General features: G+C 37.5%; 5 protein-coding genes, 1 non-coding gene and 1 pseudogene across 8 annotated transcripts; 3 read left to right on the top strand and 4 right to left on the bottom strand.

Moving 5' to 3' along the window:
- The first annotated feature begins 288 nt into the window (after window positions 1-288).
- On the top strand, window positions 289-5,640 carry LOC110772935 (uncharacterized). The gene is made up of 13 exons (XM_021977426.2): window positions 289-585; window positions 1,159-1,272; window positions 1,794-1,904; window positions 1,978-2,040; window positions 2,162-2,275; window positions 2,363-2,512; window positions 2,863-2,940; window positions 3,014-3,235; window positions 3,323-3,409; window positions 3,747-3,866; window positions 4,807-4,899; window positions 5,065-5,314; window positions 5,402-5,640. The coding sequence occupies exons 1-12, from the start codon at window positions 436-438 to the stop codon at window positions 5,122-5,124; spliced, it is 1,362 nt and encodes a 453-aa protein (XP_021833118.1). The 5' UTR covers window positions 289-435; the 3' UTR covers window positions 5,125-5,314; window positions 5,402-5,640.
- Window positions 5,641-6,815: 1,175 nt separating this feature from the next.
- TRNAF-GAA (transfer RNA phenylalanine (anticodon GAA)) lies at window positions 6,816-6,888 on the bottom strand. Its single transcript has one exon. It is a non-coding gene; the product is annotated as a tRNA-Phe (tRNA).
- A 72-nt stretch (window positions 6,889-6,960) lies between these two features.
- Window positions 6,961-9,845, top strand: LOC110772933 (uncharacterized). The gene is made up of 5 exons (XM_021977425.2): window positions 6,961-7,198; window positions 7,515-7,816; window positions 7,912-8,034; window positions 8,371-8,661; window positions 9,458-9,845. Exons 2-5 carry the CDS (start codon window positions 7,565-7,567, stop codon window positions 9,665-9,667), a joined length of 876 nt encoding a protein of 291 aa, XP_021833117.1. The 5' UTR covers window positions 6,961-7,198; window positions 7,515-7,564; the 3' UTR covers window positions 9,668-9,845.
- Window positions 9,846-11,148: 1,303 nt separating this feature from the next.
- On the top strand, window positions 11,149-13,821 carry LOC110772957 (uncharacterized). The gene is made up of 6 exons (XM_088251314.1): window positions 11,149-11,733; window positions 11,883-11,960; window positions 12,645-12,679; window positions 12,814-12,869; window positions 13,142-13,237; window positions 13,337-13,821. The coding sequence occupies exons 1-6, from the start codon at window positions 11,317-11,319 to the stop codon at window positions 13,393-13,395; spliced, it is 741 nt and encodes a 246-aa protein (XP_088107440.1). The 5' UTR covers window positions 11,149-11,316; the 3' UTR covers window positions 13,396-13,821.
- Window positions 13,822-14,019: 198 nt separating this feature from the next.
- Window positions 14,020-16,319, bottom strand: LOC110772955 (uncharacterized). Of its 2 annotated transcripts, XM_088252069.1 has the most exons (5): window positions 15,938-16,319; window positions 15,551-15,621; window positions 14,852-14,941; window positions 14,424-14,509; window positions 14,020-14,254 (listed from the first exon to the last, which is right to left on the bottom strand). In XM_088252069.1, exons 1-4 carry the CDS (start codon window positions 16,317-16,319, stop codon window positions 14,468-14,470), a joined length of 585 nt encoding a protein of 194 aa, XP_088108195.1. In that variant the 3' UTR covers window positions 14,020-14,254; window positions 14,424-14,467. The 2 variants fall into 2 exon arrangements, with proteins under 2 accessions (XP_088108195.1, XP_021833136.2); XM_021977444.2 differs by lacking the exon at window positions 14,424-14,509.
- Window positions 16,320-16,390: 71 nt separating this feature from the next.
- Window positions 16,391-18,815, bottom strand: LOC110772951 (uncharacterized). The gene is made up of 2 exons (XM_021977439.2): window positions 18,537-18,815; window positions 16,391-16,836 (listed from the first exon to the last, which is right to left on the bottom strand). The coding sequence occupies exons 1-2, from the start codon at window positions 18,685-18,687 to the stop codon at window positions 16,544-16,546; spliced, it is 444 nt and encodes a 147-aa protein (XP_021833131.1). The 5' UTR covers window positions 18,688-18,815; the 3' UTR covers window positions 16,391-16,543.
- Window positions 18,816-19,094: 279 nt separating this feature from the next.
- On the bottom strand, window positions 19,095-21,582 carry LOC110772950 (monodehydroascorbate reductase, seedling isozyme pseudogene; annotated as a pseudogene). The gene is made up of 2 exons (XR_015835241.1): window positions 21,490-21,582; window positions 19,095-20,952 (listed from the first exon to the last, which is right to left on the bottom strand). The product of XR_015835241.1 is annotated as a monodehydroascorbate reductase, seedling isozyme pseudogene (transcript).
- Between the last annotated feature and the right edge of the window lie 642 nt (window positions 21,583-22,224).

The following is a 22,224-nucleotide window of genomic DNA, read 5'->3' as shown; positions in this document are numbered from 1 at the left end:
ACATAAATATTATAAATATATATATTTTTTTAAATATAAACATATATATTTTCGGGTCGGGTTCGGAGATGAGAACGCCAATACCATCCCCTCCCCATATCCTTCAGGGATTTTTTAAGTTCTGGGATCCCGTACCCGATACCCGTTTGGTCCCAAAATTTCCCCTAATTAGGGTCAGGGCCTCGACGAGAATTTATTTATTTATTTTTTAGTGCAAGATAGTCTAACTACAAATGATAGAGAGTTTTCACACACACAAATACGATGGCGTGAGATCTATATGCAAGTTAAGGTTCCACTAGGCTTGCCCCGTTGGCTGTCCGAGGAGAATTTCATGTGCTAAGTTAACAAGTGAAATGCTCATAGGAAGCGCTCAAAATATACGAGATTAGAAAGACACACCCACAGTCCCAGTCGTCTCCTTCAAACTGCTCGATGATGTGGGCCATATCCTGCGCCACGTCTGCTTATCCTATGCTCACTCTCAGAGCTTCTTTACCCATGGCTACTACTCGTTCATGCTCTCCAGTCTCAGTCCCTACTAATCACCATTATCATCAGAAAGACTCTCCTTTTGTTCCAGAGGTAAATCGCTTTAAGTTCATGCTATTTTCAAAATATCTAGAACGTTAATAAGATGGTTAGTTTTCTGTTTGGTTGCTGGGAAAGTGCAAACATTTACTCGAAATCGAACTTCTAAGTATTTAGCTTTTAAATTCAATGCTGCTCATGTTCTCTCAAAACCCAGTTATTTTAATAGTCATTCTTCAATTTGCTTGCTTAGAAAATTTGGGAATTGCAGAGAAAGATTATTTCTTTTCTTTCAATCTTAATTATATCGGAAAAAATAATGGGTCAAGCATATTGTGGCTTATTATAGGTGGGTTATCCCCACTTTTATTTTTGTTGGTAAACGAAGCAGCTTAAGCCACAAGGCACATCATGTTTCCTTGAGTTTCAGAGCAACCAGACTGACCCATCTTCCATTTATTAATAGGGTTTGGGGCACATAATTCTTAAATTAACATATATATGATTTCAATTAGTAAGTATATATTTGGGATTTGGATGGAGTTGATATGGAGCTGGATATTTGCGTTAAGCTCAAAAAGTTTCATTATGATAATACCCCAAGTGGTTCAATTCTGTGCAATGCAGGTTGCGGAAGCAGTGGACTCCTTGTATTCAGAGTTCAGAGCCGTGGATAATTTGGTGGCACACAATACAACCCGTGTTCTCAAAGCTTTCCAGAATGCTCGAGTTGGATCTCATGTAAGGTTTTGTTTTTTTGTTTTTTTGTTTTTTGGTGGTTTTATTTGGATATAATGTTCAAGATGGTTATTGTATATATACTTGGATGCCAATATTTTTTTTGGTGATACTGTGACAGCCATAGTTCTAATTCTTTTCATGTAATCCTTCAGAAGGAAGAATGTATATAGATTGCCTCCACTAGTTATTAGAAGCAGATATCCATGCAACCTCATTCCATTGTATATCTATGCGTTTGTTCTTTGTTCAAAGGCCTTTTATTTGGTTATGTTAGTTGTTATAATACATGCATTGAAATAATTATTTTAGTAACTAATACATGCAATGATTCTGTAGAAGCATGCCTTACTGTTTTCATTTTATATGTCACTAATGCACTAATTCTGTAAGAAAAGCCCATAATTCTCCTTTTTGGGTCTCTTGAAGTCATGAAATTGCCGCCTTTCAGTCACAATTATGGGATCATTGAATTTATCGTATATGGTTTTCAACATGTTTCTCGTGATTATGTCTTCAATCAGCACTTCGCCGGATGCACTGGCTATGGTCATGATGAAGCTGGGGGACGTGAAGCGCTTGACCAAGCTTTTGCAGAAATTGTTGGTGCTGAATCTTCTATAGTTCGCTCACAGGTTTGTCATATAGTGTGTTGTGTTTACTTTATGGGGTTATTTACAATGCTTAGTTAATCATCTTTACATTCAGTTTTTTTCAGGAACTCATGCTATAACCTGTGCTTTATATGCTTTTCTAAGGCCAGGGGATGAGGTAAGCTATTACTTTGATCTTGGGTGCACTCTGTGTTGAAAGTTTTTCCTCAGCTATATATTCTTCTTTGTCCACTTTGTCCTTGGAATATGGTTAGACTTTCGACTAATCTAAATGTCAGCTTTTGGCAGTTGCTGGTCCTCCCTATGACACGCTAGAGGAAGTTATTGGAAAGAGAGACTCTCATGGGATGGGATCCTTGATAGATTTTGGTGTGAAATACCGTGAAGTTCCAGTATGTTATTAGTTATACTAAAAGATTTCTTTTTTTCAGATTTCTTGTTGTGCTTTGTGAACTATCTCATATCTGATGTCATTTTAGCTTGCTGAAAATGGTGGCCTTGACTGGGATGCGCTTATGCATGCTTTGAGACCTGAAACAAAATGTGCACTCATACAGAGGTCATGTGGTTATTCATGGCGTCAGAGTTTAAGTGTAGATGAGATAAGGCGAGCAATTAAGATAATTAAGGTAACTAATCATCACATGGATCTGACTTTCTAACCAGAATAAGAGTGCCAATCGGAATCTTTGTAACATTAAAGTGGTGTCATTCAATATTAAATAGCATGAAGTTTTAACAAATGGTATGTTAATTGTTTTGCTCCTTGAGTAGCCATATTACTGGGGTACCCATCCGGGAAGATTTTCTTTCACACTGCAACTGCTGTTAATATATATTAATCTAATTATTATTTTTTAATTCTGGAGTAGCCTGAAGTTGATAAATTCTGACTTGTTATTGTTAACTCTCGCTCGTTTTTTCCTGTGAATTCTTTTGGCTTGGAAAATTTATTGTTGTTCCTCTTATATTTAAACAGACGCAGAATCCTAATTGCTTGGTCATGGTTGATAATTGTTATGGTGAATTTGTGGAAAGCATTGAACCTCCAATGGTGGTATGTGTCATATTTTGTATCCCTTTTTATTTCTTCTGAAGAAAGGCAATAAAATGTCATTGTTGGTGTTCAGGGTGCAGATTTGATTGCTGGCAGTTTGATAAAAAATCCTGGTGGAACTATAGCACCATGCGGTGGATATGTTGCAGGGAGAGAAAAATGGGTAAAAGCAGCAGCAGCTCGTTTATCTGCACCTGGCCTTGGAGTTGATTGCGGCTCAACTCCTGGTGACATTATGCGAGCATTTTTCCAGGGTTTGTTCCTCTCACCTCAAATGGTAGGCGAAGCTATCAAGGTATTGAAATATGCATTTCCTAGTTTACATTTAATTTCCATTATTCAACTTGGAGCTCATTTTTTTCCCTGGTTTCCTCTACAATAGGGTACACTCCTAGTCGCTGAAGTTATGGCATCCAAAGGGTATAAGGTGCAGCCACTTCCTCGTGTTCCTCGTCATGACACAGTACAGGTAATTTACCATTTTTTATTATATTATTTCCTAATTCCAAGTGAACCTCCAAAACATTATGTTGTTGGTTAAGAGATTTAGGTCTGTCTGAATGGTCACATGGTCCGGAGTTAACAAAGATCTATATGCAGCAAGCAGCTGCTTATTTCATTCATTCTAATTGTTAGTATTCCGTATAATTTAGCCTTTTAAACAGATAGCATATCTGTCAATAAATGTAAGATGATAATGTTATTCTGCTTGTGCCGTTTTGGTTAGCTGATTGACAATGTTAGTTGGGAAACATGCTCTGCTACAGACAGAAGAAAATCTCAAATATTTTAATAATTCTTTTCAGGCCATACAGCTTGGAAGCCGGGAGCGTCTTCTTGCTTTCTGTGAGGCTGTACAGAGAAGCTCCCCAGTAGGTTCATTTACTAGACCAATTGCTGGTACAACTCCTGGATATGCATCAGAGGTCTGGCTACATTTAGTTCTGCATTTTAGTTACTTAATGTTTTAGAATTATTTTCATCTCTTACAACAAAGGAAGCAGGCAGCCGCAGCTTCTATTAATATAATCTGTTCCTAACCAAATCTATGAGTCTGGTTCTGATGAAGTGCTAATTGTGTGCATTAGAAGCCTCATATATCTTAAGTGCACATCAGGATAGTTGAGAATATTAAGTCCCACATTGGACATTTTAAACCTAACATCTCAATATAAAAAATTTGGGGCCTCTCCATCCATTGTTAATTGGTCTGGGTTTTTTTTTCCTGGACAGAACTGGTTTTGTATTGGATGCTCCAACTTAAAATGGTAATGAAACAGACTATATATCCACAATTGAATGCTTTGCATCTCAATAGAATTTTTTTTGGGCCTCTCCATTTATTATTACCGATTGATTTGGGTTGGATGCTAACTTAACCAATAATTTTACACATACATTAACTACTGGCTCATTCAAACTTTCACCGACTTCAGATGCCTTTGATGTCAATTCATATAAAGTAAGCAATGCAGTGTTCTTGGAGATTAAAATCCATGCTTGAGGCGTTATTGTGGGACAGGTTCTAGTGGCAATTATCTGGATATTAGGTCTTATAATTTAGTTTCAACTTGAGAGTTTTTTTCTATGTGAAAACTGGTCGAGAAGTCATTTCTAGTTCTTCCTAGTTTCATTATATCTAGACAGCTAAGCACCATAATAGCATTGCTGAGATCTTTATCAATATAAAGTTTAAACAGCTAAGCATGCATAATAGCATTGCTGCGATCTTTATCATCTCTGAAATTGGGTGTTACTATGCACAACTTTTGTCGAGAGTGGTGCCAATCTTGCATTAACAAGTTGCAGTGTTACTTGTAAATTTTCAGTAAGGCTTTTCAATCACTCTTAGTTGTCATGTATCAGGTGATCTTTGCTGATGGAACCTTCATTGATGGGAGTACGAGTGAGCTTTCATGCGATGGACCATTAAGAGAGCCATTTGCTGTATTTTGCCAGGTAAGTGCTTGTTTTATATCGTTTAGTGTCCTAGTTGAGACTTGACCCTATCCTGGAATTATGAAGTAGGGTAAGTTTGAAGCTTTAGAAATGGAGATATATTTAACTTAATTTAAGGCAATTATTGCATCCTGAACTTCAGTTTTTGTTGGATTTCTAATGCAGGGCGGCTCTCATTGGACTCAGTGGGGACTAGTTCTTGGAGAGGTTTTAAAAGCCATATGATGTAGAACCAAATTTTTGCAAAGAGGACAGCAAGGTTGTATAGAATGTAATATTTTCAGGGATGCCATTAATGTCTATTTATCGTGCAAGAATTACGTGTTATGGCAGCTTCAAGATATACCCTTTCCCTGATTGCTGTAGCCTGTATAACAGAAGTGACATCAAACTCACCTCAATTTTTTGATACAAGGTACAACGGACTCTTCTGCTACCAAGTTCCGGGTTTTTGTGTTTTATATGAGAGTTCCTTATTAACTACCTGGTTTATAATTGTCAGACTCACTTTTGGGTACTTCTGCCACCATTCTAATCAGCTTGGCGGATCAGTTTATTGTAATGGGAGCTACTACTCGAACCCAAGGGGACAAGTGAGGATACAGTCTGAGGAAGTTTTTACTCCCTATGGTTTTCTTTGATTTGGGGCGTGATGCAAGAAAATCAGTCACTCAAGTGTAGCTTGGAAATGAATTGAATCTTACAATTTTTGCCTTATTATACATTGATTTTTGCCACTCATTTGGCAATTTTTCTCATTAACTCATTACATCGATTGGTGAAACAGATTGGAGCTGATCAGAGTGAAAATTTTATATTTGGAAGAGATGAATAGTTTGCTGAATTTTGCTTGTCATTAAACACGTTGTTAGCAAAACTTATGCTCTACTGGTTATTGAAAAAGATGAATGATTAACCAAGGTGGTTGGTGTGAGTGGTTCGGCACTCTCATTCCTTAAGAGAGGTTAGGGGTTCGATCCCTGCTCTCGTACGGAGTCACCACTTTGGCCAACACTTTACCCCTTAGAGCATGTCCAGCAACTCGGGCTGGACAGAGGCTAGGGCAGGTTTGGGTAAAAAAGGCCCTCCAGCAGCAGGGTTTGGCCCGAGATGGCTGTGGGGTCCACGAAGTCGGGCTGGCCCGAGGGCAGGTCCAGCCCCAGGTCCAAAACTCGGGGGAGCTGACGTCATCAATGACGTCAGCAATAAAAATTTTAAAAAAAAATCGAAAAAAATCGATAAAATAAAATAAAATTCAGATTTTTAAAAAATAAATACTTAGTCATATTTTTCACTTCCCACACCAAAAATCTTTAAAAAAATATTGTCCAAATTAATTGTTTAGATAAACAAATAAGTGAAAAAAACAAAAAAAATAAATAGTGTTTGCCCTAAACTAGGGCAACTGTTGGAAACCAACATTGCTTTTTACAAGGGCAGTCACTATTCACGTGAATAGTGGCTGCCCTAGCCCCCCCCCTTGCCATGGCTAAGGGCAACTAGTGGAATTGCTCTTACGGGCCGACCTGGTGTGAGTGGGGATTAGTCTGGGTTGTGGTTAAGGCTTAAAGGTGCCACCCATAGTTGGGGCCCATCTAGGACCACCTCATGGTTCAGACCAAAAAAAAAAAAAAAAAAAAAAGATGAATGATTGAATCATAACTAGGTGGAAACCAAAACTACAACCATTGTTATAGCATAAATAAATGAGATTTTGCAATTGCTGGTGGTATGCGTATTGATGAACTCATGATCCATCAACGACAAAATTAAAATAACAAATTGTTTTTTTTTTTTTCATTTAAAAAATTTAAGGAAAGAGCCCAACGAATAAAGTAAATGCTTCTTGATGGGGTTGTTTTTTAGCCGTGGGATAAAAAAATATATATTTTTAAAAAAAGGGAAAAACACTAAAATGCGGTGAGCGTGGATCGAACACGCGACCTTCAGATCTTCAGTCTGACGCTCTCCCAACTGAGCTATCCCCGCTGTGGATACTAAACATGATATAAACATTTATATTTCATTTAACAGAGATGCTATCTCCTATTCCGCCAGATTTCTGCAATAAATTGGAGTTCAAAGCATGGGAGAGGAGCTTCAATCGCTACCATCTCTCACTATCTATCCTTAAGAGTAAAATAAATCTCATTCTGAGCAACAAACCAAACCCACCAGTCACATTTTTTTTTACTACGACATATTCAAAACTAGCCATCTTTTCTGAGCTTCCTTTACTCTCGATAAAGCTAAGGAAATATCGCAGAAGCAAGCGTTTCTCTCTGCAAACCAAGAGACAGTTAGTCCATTTTCTGAACTTATTAGCTTATGAGTGGTTCACTTGACTTCTACCTGTAGCATTACTTTACAGTTAACTTCAGCTTGACTTTTTGAATAGTGTTTCTAAATCTTTGACTTTTCATATGAATTTATGCTTCTGCTCTGTGTTTGCAACTTTTACTTCATAAATTTGTGTTTTTGTCATTTGGGTTATCACAAATTTATGGTTTTTGTTTTGATTTTTCATCGATATAAGACTTATAATTTGCTCTCCCAGACTGTTGGGTTTAGTGCTTCAGTTGATCCTAGCTGAAACCATTGACACTTTATTGCAGGTCCTAGTTCTTGAATCACCACCTCTGTGGTTAAAAACACAAAAGGAAAAATGGGAAATCCGGCACAAATTACTCTTCTGGCTTCCACTTTCTGCGCGATGCTTACAATGCATTTCTCAGTACAGCTTCTCTCAGAACATTTTTTCTACTGGAAGAAGCCAAAGGAGCAAAAAGCCATCATAATCATTATACTTATGGCGCCCTTATATGCTCTACATTCTTTTGTGGGCTTGTTAGATTTTCAGGGAAGCAATGTTTTCTTTACTTTTTTGGACTCCATCAAGGAGTGCTACGAGGCTTTGGTAAGATTTCAATATAACTTTTCATGTATTTTCTATTGTCATTAATCCTTAATTTGTTAGTGCTTGAGTTTGTAAATTCATTATGTGCAGTGCAGGTGATAGCTAATTTTTTGGGTTTGCTGTACAGCTACTTGAACATATCTATAAGTAAAAACATAGTGCCAGATGAAATCAAAGGACGGGAGATTCACCATTCATTTCCCATGACTCTTTTTCTGGTAAATGAATTTTCATCTCCGATTCTCGTTGTGTTAATTAAGTTAACGACTGAAAAATGTGTATGTTTCCTTATATCACTTCAATTTTATGCTTAAAGAACTCATATTTATTGGCAAGAAATTGCATATTCTCTTTGGGATGAGAACAATAGAAAGATTCCTTTCCTTGCAATGACAAGGACCTTCTAGCTATCTGAATTCTTAGTCTTTTCACCTTCTCAGTAGAGTGTGAAAGTGTATGTATGTAACTAATTTTCCTTGGATTTATTGGAACTAGCTAGTTTTGTTACCCTTGACATGTTGAGGTATATTGACTTGTATCTATAAAAAATGCAGCCTCGCACTGTTCGTTTAAACCATCAAACATTGAAGCTTCTCAAGTACTGGACGTGGCAATTTGTTGTGATTCGCCCTGTGTGCTCCATCTTGATGATAACACTTCAACTCCTTGGAGTATATCCCAGTTGGGTTAGCTGGACATTCACAATAATTCTGAATATTTCAGTGACACTGGCTCTGTATTCTCTTATTGTTTTCTATAATGTGTTTGCTAAAGAGCTGGCACCACACAAACCTCTTGCTAAGTTCTTATGTATCAAAGGGATTGTCTTCTTCTGCTTTTGGCAGGTAATTATCATTCCATCTCCCCTTTCATGCTGAGCCAGAAACTGACAAGTTCATAGTTCTGTCAAATGTGGATTGTTAGAGAATGCCATTGTGGATAAAGGATTTTGTAAATATTATAAACTCTGACTAGGGAATGTAACCTTCCATAGCTTTTAGACGTACCACTGGATAGTGGAGTAGGTATTGGTCTTGCTGATTCTAAATCTCGAGCAGGATGGACCTCTGGTAGAGCTCCTTGAGCAGTAGTGAAAATGTGCAATGTGCATATTGCATTCTTCCTTCTAGATCTGTTTCATGTCATACAGCAGCAAGATATATCATATTGGTGATGTTATAGTGCTTGTGGTATCAGACCCTATGTAAAACGATTTTTAATGCTTCCCAAGATATAGATTGTTATGAGTTAAGGACACTGTATACTTTCTTGTCCATCCTGATTGTTGGGCAGATCGTGCTGGTTCTAACACCAGTGTACATGTCTCAAACTGTGTTTCATGCTAGTTTCAAGATGTCCAAAACCATAAATACCTTTGTTTCTGCGTTGAATTTTGAGAACCATGTCTGTCCGGTAGCCTTACTTTAGAATGCACACAAGAAATCATTTTTTTGCTCAAATATCAAAACTGATATTCCCATATTGGCTTGCAAAAAACTTCCATAAGATGTACTTTCTTGAACATTTCCAATTAGTAGATTTGGATTTGGTTCAGTTTGGAGCAGGGCTAATCCTTATTTCTTGTTCTATAAAATGAAATTTGTTGTGTGTTTTGAGAAAGTAGTTCAATTGATTTTGCAGGGAGTTGTTCTTGACATACTTGCAGCATTGAAAATAATTCGATCTCATCATATCTGGCTAGACGTGGAGCATATTGAGGAAGCTCTTCAAAACATATTGGTGTGTGTGGAGATGGTTTTATTTTCAGTTTTTCAGAAGTACGCGTACAGTGTTGAACCGTATAGAGACGATGGTATACCAAATAAGACAAGGGAAAAGAAGAAAGAATGATTTGGGGGCCAAGAGTGTGGTTCAGAATGTTATGTAATGATATGTGTTCAATTTTTCTAGCTGTTTTACGAGGAACATTGGCAAATATAGCCATCATACTGAAGAGATACAGATATGGTGCTATTTGTACCTTATTTATATGATAATGAATAAAGATCTAGCGTTTTCCTTTACAAAATACTTCAAAGCAAACCTTTGTTTAGTTTTTTTTTATGACCTCATGTAAATGGGTTAATTTATGAGGAAACCTTTTTGTCTGTCATTGTAACCAAAAATCTCTGTTCACACTAGTTACTACCTGGTAGTTTGGGGTTTTATGTTGAGCATGTTCACAAATCGACTACTCCCTCCTTTTATTTGGGGATGATCCAAATCCTAAGAGTATTTATGACATGTTTACTTATTGCTCGCACCCTGAATTGAAAAGAACTCATATATACGCCTTATACAAAGGTGACATTTTATTTAATTGCTATATTTTATTGAGTCATTTAACACGATTAATTAAGCGTGTCAAATTTGAATATTATTCACCACAAAATGACGACATGAACATCCAGTCTAACACAAACTGTCACTTTTTTTTACTTACTAAATTGTCACCCTTTCTTTCTTGGACCTTATTTTGGGGACGAAAAGAAAAGAATCATAAAGATGTGGTCCATATAACCTTACACAATCATGTCAATATTATTTTATTTTCTGCCCCCCTTAAATTTCAAAGAACACTAATTTTGGCCACATGGGTCACATATCTGGTAAGCTATGTTGCACCGATACGCCACTTTTTGGGGGTATGCGAGTATCCGATACGGCGCCGATACGATACGGCTCCGATACGGCACCGATACGTATCCGATACGCCACGTGGCGTATCGTAGACTTTTCTTAAAAGTTGACTTTCCGATACGTCCTCGATACGTCCTTGATACGGTCACGATACGGTCATGATACGGCACCGATACGTCTGGGGGTAAAAACGAAAGTATTTGGAAACTTTGGGGTTGATTTTGAAAGTTATTTAGTATTTGGGGTTAAAATGTAAAAATAAAACATAGAATTTCAGATTGCTTATGTCAAGAGATAGGCTAGGTCTTGGACTTTCATTCAGACAGACGCCAAGCCAACCAAACAGAAGGAGGAAGGAGGAAGGAAGGCTAGGTCTTGTATTTTGTGTGTTTTGTTTAATTTGTGCTTTGTTTATGGAGATTTGAATGAAGTTATGTGTTTTGTTAATGTTTTGAACTTATTATGGATGAAATATCAATTTTCAATTTTTCTATTTATATATATTTTTTAATATATATTATTTTAATCACCGTATCGGTGCCGTACCCGTATCCTACTTTTTGGAGATTTGCCGTATCGGCGTATCGTATCGTATCGTATCGCCGTACCCGTATCCGTATCGGTGCAACATAGCTGGTAAGAAACAACATGGTTATTGGGTCACTAATAAAATACTGTAAGTAATGCTGAGAATAGAAAAACTAAGCGACATCATAGAAAGTAGAAAAGCCAAAGCTAGGGAAAACAGATATATTTCTTCCCATCTTATTAAGCCAAGCTCACCATGAAATCCCCTATGAACAGTGCAAAACCAGTGTTTTAGATATTGGGTCGTTTATGCTTAAACTTCCATCTTTTCCATGACAACCGTTGTTCAAATCTCTATCAATTCCTTAGCATTCAGGCTGAGCAGTTTGCATAATGACATATACAAGAAACCCATCAAATATTGCTCTGTGTCGAGGACAAAGATTGGTTGTTTGAAGCAGAACAGGTTCAAGGTGAGGGCTTATTGGGAGAGGTGGTCTTCCTTGGGAGGGGGTAGTGTTAAAGATGAGATGTTGGGGAGAGATGAGGGATGGAAGAAGAAGAAGAAAAGAGAGGTTGTGGTGAGGTTCAATCAGGGGTTTGGGTTTAATGGTGATGGAGGTGGTGGTGGGAAAGATGATGGAGCCACTGCTAGAGTTCTGGGTAATTTAGCCTTGGCTATTGGATTGACTTATCTTTCATTTACTGGGCAGCTTGGTTGGATTTTGGATGCAATTGTTTCCATTTGGGTACTCTCTCTCATTTAGCAACTGATTTGGGGTTCTTCTCACAAATCTTAGTTCCTTTACATTTCTGAAGAATACTGGTAGCTTTGTTGACTCTGACATCAGCATGTAGGATTATATCTCTAATGAAATTGATGCCTTTTCACATCCAGCTCCTTGCAGTGCTTGTACCAATTGTTGGTGTGGGTGCTTTTCTGTGGTGGGCAAGGCAGGATATGGTTCAAGACAGTGTAAGGCTACTTCATTTCTTTTTATTTTCTCTTGCTCACTTCTTAAAGCTCATAGTTTTCTTCAACTGTGGTATCAAACATTTGTTGTTGCTTAGTGAAACACAACTGAAGATGTTGCTACCAGTTTGACACCTACAAGGACTAGTAAAACCTTTTTAATTATTTATGTTAGCTTCAATTATTTTTTAACAATAGATTAGGTCTTACATGATGTTTTGGCATGTGTGGACAGTTAATTTATCAATCTACAGATCTTCTAGTGGATGGTGTACCAAAACGCTCTATGATTTTCTTTTATTTGGAGTTGACAATTAAGTAATGTTTGCATTGGTCGCAAGCTCTTGATTTAACTGTATCACAGGTGCTATATAAACAGATCATCTGGATTGGTGTTGGATAGTTTCCATGGATAGGCATGTAGAAATCTAGTGTGTTATAATGAGTTCATTCTTTCCCATGTGAGATGTATCAGATAAATGCATGACATGTATAGGATGTTTGAAAAAAGCTTGAGTACGCAAGTGATACTCTTTCATGTAACAATTCACAAACGCTTCATCCACATCTTGTAATCAAGTAATTTCGGAGTAACATCCTGAGGGTCATTTTCAATTGTGAACGTTTATATATTTCTTACTCTAATGTCTTCTGCCTTTAATGATTTTTTTCTTTATGTACTTGCAGTGCCCAAACTGCGGAAACGATTTTCAGATTTTCAAGTAAGACCAGTTGAATTCTGTTATAGTTCAAGCTAACTTATGGGGACCTGTATTGGTTGTTCTTCTCTAGTTTCATTAAGGATTGTCATCTATGATAATTTGCATAACTTGGGCGAGGATGTAACCTCTTGCAGATCTGCTTTAAATGATGATTTGCAGCAGTGCCCCTTCTGCACCCAACCTTTCTCAGGTATTCTAATATTTTCGTTTCTTGCTTTTTTGAGTTCCAAATTCTACTTGCTGCTTTTTTTTCCTCTTACCAGTCTGCAGACCTTTATTGTCTGTGTATCAGTTAAATTTTGGATTTCATATTTTTATGAGTTCCAAAAATTCCTCAAGCAGCTTTCTCCTGTTAGTAGACTGAAGACTTGTATTTCTAAATTATGAATAAGTTGTAGTATCTGATGGAAAAGTAGTGTCCACGGTCCCTCATGTTTTAAGACTTATTTTTGTTCATTTCAGTGGTGGACAACAAGTTTGTAATGGACTCTGTGAAATACTCCAATCAGTCTACAACATTTGGACAGGCATTCAATGACTACACCCGTTCCACAAGAGGTTATCCCTGAAAAGCCTCTTGCCATGTTGCCATTTTCTCTTCATGGTCGTAATACCGATATTTATCGATTTGTTTTCTGAGCTTGAGACTGGTTTCAGGGAAGGAGTCTTCTAAGGCAGTTGTTGATATTGAAGCAGAAGTAAAAGATGCGGACTGAGAAGCTGCTTGGGAGACACTGTTGATGAAAATGGTGGAAAACTATTATGCTTGAAATATGATCTAATATTACTCGTAGATTATTGAAAATAGTAATATAGAATTGTTTCCTAGAAAATCTGGAAATAACATTGTAACCAGCATCGTCTTAAAGGGTAATCCGATGTTAAACTGGTGGCATGGTGAAAGGGCAAGACTGAACATGCGAGAAAGGGAAATGGTTACCAATGTGGCATCCTAAGTGTAAATTATGTTTTTGACAATGAAGACTTTGCTTCATACTTTGTATATTATTTATGGATGCAAAGTGTTCATTTGCAATTTGGGTTGAGTTGTAAGGCTTTTCTCGGTTACATGACTAAACTTGCTGCCAAGGCTGTGAGATAAATTTTGGTCAATTTATTTGTAGATACTGTTTATATGGTGCTTTGAGGTGTAAAGCCATTTGCAAAGTTGTTCTCAAATTACTTTTTGCCTTGACCTTGAGGCGACAGATTTCTTTTAAACTACCTTCCCACCTATCCAGGTTTCTTGGCAATGATGGATTTCTAAAATCATCAACCAAGAATGTTCAAGTTCCACTAGTTTAGTGGTAAAAAGAAAAGGGTTTGCTAGAATGCACGAGTGCTAAAACAACCATGACCATTAGATAAAATGACCATAAAATGAAAAGGCACCATGTATAAATCCAGTCATGTTAAACAACAGTCATGTACAAACTGGAACTGCCTAAAAACTGTGGTGTCTTGTATCATGGAAGATCATGCTCATTGTAGATATTCTGAAGACGAGACACCGATTTATTTATTTGTACATATACTCAGGATCTCGAAAAGCTAGTGTGATGGTTCTCCAACTTTCTGCAACCAAAGACAACAGAATGCTCAGCTAATGGAGATTGATTTCATAAGTATGGAAATATGTGTAGGTCATCCAGCGAGAATGGCAAATACTCGAATGCTTCAGGTTCATGAAGATGGGAAATGTAAGCATCATCATACATAAACACCTCTACCAGGTGAAAACTACCTCAAGCCATCGCATGCATAAACAATCAGCCCAACTCTTACAACTCAAATCATTTTATGAGGCCAAGTTCTCAGCTCCGGATAGATCTGATCGAAGACCATAATGCAAGAGTTAAGAACTGATGGTTCAGAAAACACATGGATAATGGAAAGGAACACGGAAGAATTTCACTATGAAATCCATATATACACCCCAACACAACTGAATTATTCTTTTAGAGTAACAAATGTAGGAGATATTTGTGTCTAATCTTGTCACACTAAAAATGAGAAGGTACTTAACGCGAGATATGTAAAAAGCAGGTCCGATTACGCCTATTCCTAATCCTAAATGGAATGTAACGACGTAGGGAAACATATTTAGCTTCATGAGATCATGAGATGAATGAAAATAGACAAAGCTCATAATCAAAAGCTTTAACAAAGTACCTCGTCCTTCTTGTCCTTTTTGTCTTTGGTGAAGAACTTGTAACCCCCATATAGGAGTGTCCCCCATCCAGCTAAAGAGACAATCACAAACTGTAACGAGTGAAGCAACACATGAGATATAAGAGTCTTGACTCTAAATCACTAAAGCCATATGAATATCTCATGCAGCACTATTGCAGGCAATCCAAAGGTATTTTGGCATGAGGATTTCACTCAACACAATCATTTTGTCTCTTTAGTTCAACAGACAATTAAAGACATCCTCAAACACATCAACTTCTCTCCCACATTCTCATCTGAGACTCGATATACACCTTATACAATAATAGCATTGAAATCAACTTTCTTTGCCTACTTGGACAAGCGAAAAAGATTAAGGCCATCTCTCTCGCTCACACACACCACAACATAACACGACTACTACGTTCCTCAACATCAAAATGAGACTGAAAGCTGTCAATTGCAGATTTCGATTTCAACTTGGAGGTACAACTTTATTTGACAATAAAAAACCTATAACCACAAACATAGCCCAAGTATCCATTCACTATAAACTTTGACATAATATGATACTTGTCTTCATGTAAAAACAGGAAATTTCTCTAGCATTGTTAAAAGGCAATCAAAATAATCTCAACAATGATCTAACAACACCATTATAAAGACGTCTTTGAAAAAAAAAATTATAATAAAACTCACATGTTCTTGCTTCCATTTAGATGGGCGCATTGGGTCCTCCCAAAAGTTCACCTTTGGAGGTCCATGATGATCTGCAACACAGTCAAGCAAGTAGAACAGCAAGAAACGAACAAAAGAAAATAAATATGAATATAAATCGAGCACAACCCATTTGACTTCAGGTTAAGTAGGAGAAAGAAAAACAAAAGAAAAGTTCATTAAACAGAAAAAAGCCCAGTTCTGACACTACCACCACTATCCCAGAGGTGGTACAACCATGTTGATATAAGTGAAATTCATAAAGTATTTTGTCACACTTACTGAGCAACCAAACAGAACAAATAAAGGAAGAAGATTAAACGAGGAGCTCATGATAAAATGAAAAACGTTAAAGGGTGAGTAAATTACCACCACCGACGGCAAGACCGCGCCGATGGACAAGGGAAGCGGCTTGAGCTGAACAAGCCGACTTGGGAGAGGAGAGCCGCGCCATATTCGCGGCTTGCCGAGCCACCGCTGTCCATGCCGCCATTGTTCGGTGCTCTGAGTGACAGAGTGAGTCTGAGACAGAGTGAGAGACTATGTGGAAACACAGAGAAGCTACACGAGGAGAAAAACATGCACAAACGAAAAATGGTTTTCTAATTTCCATAAATGCCCTTGCCTTATTATTATTATTTTTTCCTTGGGTATAATGTGAGCTAAAAGGCCCCAAAAAATCAAGGCTGGGCCGCTGGCAATACGAAACTGAGAAGAACAGCCCACTTGGGTGGAAACATGATCCTCTCATGAGTCATGTGATCTTTACTCTTTTTGTGAAGTTCATAATACATACATATCATACATATCAAATATCAACTCTATATGAAATAGTAAATTATTGACACATAACACATAAGATTTATACCCCCAATACTATATGCCATTACATTTGGTTTTTCTTTATACTGGGATTACAGTCCTTTATTTTTTGACTTGCTGTTATGGTCATCTACACCAGCCTCATTTTCTAATTTATAGACGCGATCGAATGAAGATCTTCTTCTTATTGTTCGGCAGAGGATCTGACCCCTGAATGCCTCCTCCGTCTTGCATCTTCTTTGGATCCGCTGATCGCACGACATGTTCTGCTGATATGTTATGTTGTTGCTTTACAATGTTCGTGTCTTCCTGCATATCCTCCATTTTTGCACGCATGTCCTCCATTGCCAACTTAAGATCTTCTGGTTTCTTGTTGTCATTAGGAGAAACTGAAAGGGGTTGATCCTTTAATCCCTCCTGCACAATCTGATACACCTGCTTCCTACCTGCAGTGGTCAAAATGGTGGAGATAAAAAAAAGTTAAAAAATATGGGGAAAGAGAAACGGTGGCGGATGCATCTGTAGTTTACCGAAGTATGGAAGTAGCTAAATACAAGTTACAACGAATCAACTCTGTTATTTAAGGACGAAATAAAGAAATAAAGTTCTGCCAAAAAAGATGTCCAATAAATTCAAGAGTAGATGTATATTTGAGGTCATCATTATTCTATATACACTGGCTCAAATAAAAAAATAGCATAAATGATAGCGAATGCAACCTTTCAGGCATGAGATGGGATGCTTAATGCATCACAAGCTGAGGTCCAGGGGCAGCCTGTCCAATTAGTGAGTTTAAACAAAACCCATGTTCCTAACAATGTAATGCTATTTAAAAATAGCTTTGAGAATTGTGGAAAAAGGGGCTATTTGCTGCAAAGACATAGGATATCATTGGGATGCCAAAATGATGACTATCACTGAGAAAATACTATAAGCCATCATCTCTATAGGATTGAGGATTTCTAAAGAAATTCTGTTAAAGCATCAAAAGGACAATGACAATGTCGGATTTCGTGACAAATTAAACAATACCCTGGAGATGAAGAATTTTGCACCTGAAAGAGAGAAAATATCCAGAGACAAATGTATATCTGCAACAAAATTCTAAAACCCCATCGTCATCCCTTTTATTATTTAGGAATTGAGCCCAAAATAAAATAAATTTAACAAACATCGAGAAAATAAAATATTGGCAGCTCTGCTATTGACCCAAAAAAAGGTGGGAATTGCGTCCAGAACTCTTGTTCCTTAACAGCAACACCATTAGCTTCACTGACTAATCTATGTGCTGCTTAGGTACCATTTTGAAAATGGAGTGAACTTATAATCCAAGCAAAGCCAGATTCATCTTTGAGCTTTACCTCCACGACTAGTGAGCTTTCTTGGCTTGCCAAGGCCTCTATCAACTCTGCATTCGATATCCATCAACTTTCCGCAATTAACCGTTATTATTTCACTCATTATTTCTAAGTATTTACTAGTGGCGCCAAAGTCTACCTCAACAAACATTAGCGGGCCACTTGACATTCTCTCCCTATGTCTTTCTGTTCATAGCTTGAATTTTCTGACAAATTTTGAAGGATATATTTAGTACCTTGTTCGCTGCTTCAACAAGTCTTCAAGTAACCAGTTTAAAGACACAACCATTCAAAGCTTCCCATATTTTATATCTACAGAAACTCATTTTTCTCTCAGATAGTTTCCATAGCTCAAATAACAGCACACAACACTCCGGGGAAAGCTTCGCCTTAAAGGCCTGAAAAATAATACTAGAACAACAATCCAATCCTCTTTGTATTTTCCACAGCATCATAGGCATTTTCAGTGAGCCCTTCACTTACAAATTGATAAAGGTACAAAATTTGAGCATTTCACAGAAAGTGCACTTGAAATTTAAGAACATGGGCATAGGGAGAGAGAGAGAGAGAGAGAGAGAGAATTAAACGATTCCAGAATGCAACAACATCAACAGGGTTCAACAAGAATCATGCGTTCTTGCAAAAAATTTACTACTTCTGAGCAAGATGACGAACCAAAAATCCTATCCATAATTAACAAAATGATCCCAGATTACCAATTTCAATCAAACAATAAAAACCCAAAAATCATCTAACACTTTACATAGTGCGATAGATAAGAAACTAACCAGGGAGGGCTTTGAGAGAGAAGTTGATGGTGGAGTCAATAGCAAATTTGGCGATGTGACCCAGAAACCCGCCAATGTTTTCTCGGCGGTTGGGGTTTGGTTTGTGCTCTTTCAGCTTATCAGAGGCTCTCTCAATTCTAATTTCAGCCATTTCGGCAGCGACGTGTCGTTCTGGTACCCGATACGCGTCTGTGAATATCGCTAGCGTTTCGGTTTAATGGAACTCAAAAGACCCCAGCTTTGTATTTGTCAACTGAAGATAATGGTGTAGGAAGAAGACTCACAACGTTAAGTCGGTGCTTTTCTCAAGTCACATTTGTCCTTTTTTTTTTTTTTTTTAAATTTAAACAGAAGCCATATTAAGAGAGGAGGGATTCGAACACAGTAACTCGAGTGCAGGAGTAACTTTAAACCTTTTTATTTTTGTGCTTTCAAACTGAGGAAATTATTTAAATAGGATGAGTGAACAAATTATATGAGATTTGTTCAACGGTTTTCATCATAGTGCAAGTTAGAGGTGTACAAATTTTTAAGTATACCTTAAGTGAAAGAGAAAGAAAGAGCAATGAAAGCATCTTTTTGTTTTCCAATCAAATCAATACAGAGAATAAAATGTGAAGAAACAGAAATAAAATCCAGGGCACACAGCAATCTGTTTAAGTGCAGGAACAAAACCAACTCATTGAAATCCCAAGCCATCAATTCAATTTTATACATGGTATCTAGAGTTCCAGTCAAGCAATGAAATAACCCTCCTTTTTCAGTTGATCCAAATACTCAGCTGGAGGCTGGACCCTTGCCATTATGGCAATAGCCTCGTTTTCTTCATCTGTCCCTCCCTCTAAAAACACTCCCACAATCTTCCCATTCTTGATCCATGCTGTTCCAAACTTCGGTTTTACGGATGCTGGGTTTTTGTCTCCAAACATCAATGGATCACCAACATTGTCTCCATAAAACTTCCACGAAAGATCAAAGACACGCGAATAGAAGTATGGAAGGTAGTCATACACTTCAATGGATTTCCCTTCTTCACTTGCCCTGATAGCTTTCACAGCTTGCTCAGCTGATTTCCTGGCATGGTCAACATGCTCAATTCTTCTCATGTCATTGTACAATTTCAGAGGGAAAGTAGCCACATCGCCTACAGCATACACATCCGGGACATTTGTTTCAAGCATTCCATCAGTTCTGATGCCACCTTTCTCTTCATCAACTTGCCCTTTGAATAAATCAGTGAGAGGCTTTGCCCCAACACCAACAACTACAATATCAGCTTGCAGCACCCTGCCATCCTTGAGTTTCATTGCCTTTACCTCTCCATTCGTATCAGCATCGAACGCAACTGCAACTGTACCCTTGATGATTTTAATTCCTTTGTTAGCATAGTAAGCCTCATAGAAAGCAGCTATCTCTTTAGTGAAAAGCCGAGGCATGCACCATGGCTCCGGATAAACCATGGTAACGTCGAATTGGTTGATTCTCATAACTGCTCCGACTTCAAGACCAATGTATCCTCCTCCAACAATCACTACCTTTCCCTTTTTCTTAGCTCTAATTGCTTCTACAAGTTCATCAGCATCACTGATTTCTCTCAAGTAGAAAATGTTTTTGGCATCAGCTCCTTGTACACCAAAATCTGTCAACCTCATAACTCTGGAGCCAGTTGCAATGATCAAAGTTTGAAATTCGAAGGTTCTCCCGGTGGAACTAGTGAGGGTCTTCGAATGAAGATCTGCTTCAGCTATTTCTGTGCTGAGAATTAACTCAATACCTTTCTTCACATACCACTCCGGAAGCAGCCTCTCTCCTCCACTTCCAACACAGACATGGAACCCTGGAAGTCTGGCAGCTCCCTCAGGAAACAGATAGGCCTTACTAAGTGTTGGGCGTTCATAAGGTGCCACTGCTTCTTTTGATATGATTGCTAACTCACCTGGTTTGAGCCCTTGTTTAACAAACTCCCTTGCTGCATATCCAGCTGCAACTCCACCACCAATGATCACGTACTTGAATTGCTTCTTCGTCGAAATCTCAATATACAAACTACCTTTCTGTAGCAATTCCTTACCTTCTCCAATTTTTTCATCAACAAGCTCTACAAGATGTGCACGTGAGAGATATTTCCTTTCACCAAGTTGTTCGATAGTTTGTATTCTAGTTTTGATCCTTTCCACATTCTCTAACCACTCATAGACTTCATCTTCGTGTCTTCTAATCGGAAGGGGAGGCTCAGCCTCTAATTTTTTTCCTATATCTTCAGTTTGGCTATCTAGCTCTTCTAACATTCTTTTCAGAGTATTCATATTAACTTCAAGGTTTCTCTGATATCTGAACCATCTAGTAATCAGAGCCCATATGAACATTATTCTTTCACAAATTGGCGCAAGAAATCCCATCAGCGAGTTCCTACTTCCTAAACATATTTGTCAACATAAATTGGATGAAAAGAGGATCATTAATCTGGTAATAAGAAATCCGAAACTAATAGTATAATTGAAGCTTAATTGGACTAGTAACTTCAAATTAAGTAATGTTTTATTGTGCTTTCAAGTTAATTTTATTTAACCCTGGATTACTGTTAGCCACACATATCCACCAACAGCTATAGCAACTGTGGTTGAATAATTTCTACCATATTATATACAATCAATAGCAACATGTTGTCTATTTATGTATTGGTTTTTAATCTCTCTTCTAGTGAAACTCCACAAGATTCTTGTCAAGAAATTTTAGAAATGCACCTTATGAAACCATGACCTAATGAAATCAACTGATCTTAAAAGCATTCTCTTCTTGATTCTGTTTTCAAATAATTGTACCAACTATAAGGATGCTAAAAAGACTATCTATAAGGATGTTCAAAGGTATTAATATAGAGAAAACCTTTGGAATATATAAGAAATTAGCAGCACATCATTTTCAGAAAGAAAAAAAAAGATAGTGTACGTACCTGGCTTCACTGAATGGTAAAAACCTTGGAACAAACTGACAGCCACTGCCAATTAAGCCATTGCCCTTGAAAGCTTGCCCCTTTATAAGAGAACTGAAATTGGAAAGCTGGGAGTTGTTGAAGCAAAGTATCTGCTGGGGGCTTGGTAATTAGGGAAGTAAAGAATGTGAGATCCTGGATAAGCTCTTTTCTAAGGTTCAAATGATTTTAAAATATTTTGTGATACTAAGCCTTTTCTTAAAACAAGGGCAAGAACAAATAAAGTTAGAGTATTCCATGCACTTAACAATCATATGTAGAGCATAAGAACACAGCAAAGGGATAGGAACAACTTACCTCTTTACACTTCCAGCTCTGTATTCAACTAGGAGGGTAAGCAAAATTCACGGAGCACGATAGCATCCTCTGATACCATATTAGAATGTTCAGTCGTCCAAGCCAAAGTTAATTGACAATTGGTGAAGAGGTCCAACATCTTTTAAGCTCTCATGTCCCATGTCCCTCCCAACTCTCATACGATCTCCTTGCAATTTTTATTCTGCAACATTTTTTTCATTAACTACTCAAGATTCTTTCATTTATTGGTCAATTTCATAACGAGTACTATTTTTTAACCACACCTTGGCTCCCCGGAATGTTCTATGAACGGACATAGTCACATAGTTTGTCTCAAAGACTCTGCCATGTCAAGTGGCCATGATTTTTTAGTGTTTTTGTTTCAGTTTTCAAATTTGA

This window comes from Prunus avium, chromosome 4, assembly GCF_965620075.1.
Source record: "Prunus avium chromosome 4, drPruAviu1.hap1.1, whole genome shotgun sequence".
NCBI lineage: Eukaryota > Viridiplantae > Streptophyta > Magnoliopsida > Rosales > Rosaceae > Prunus > Prunus avium.
This window is presented reverse-complemented; position numbering and strand designations above follow the sequence as displayed.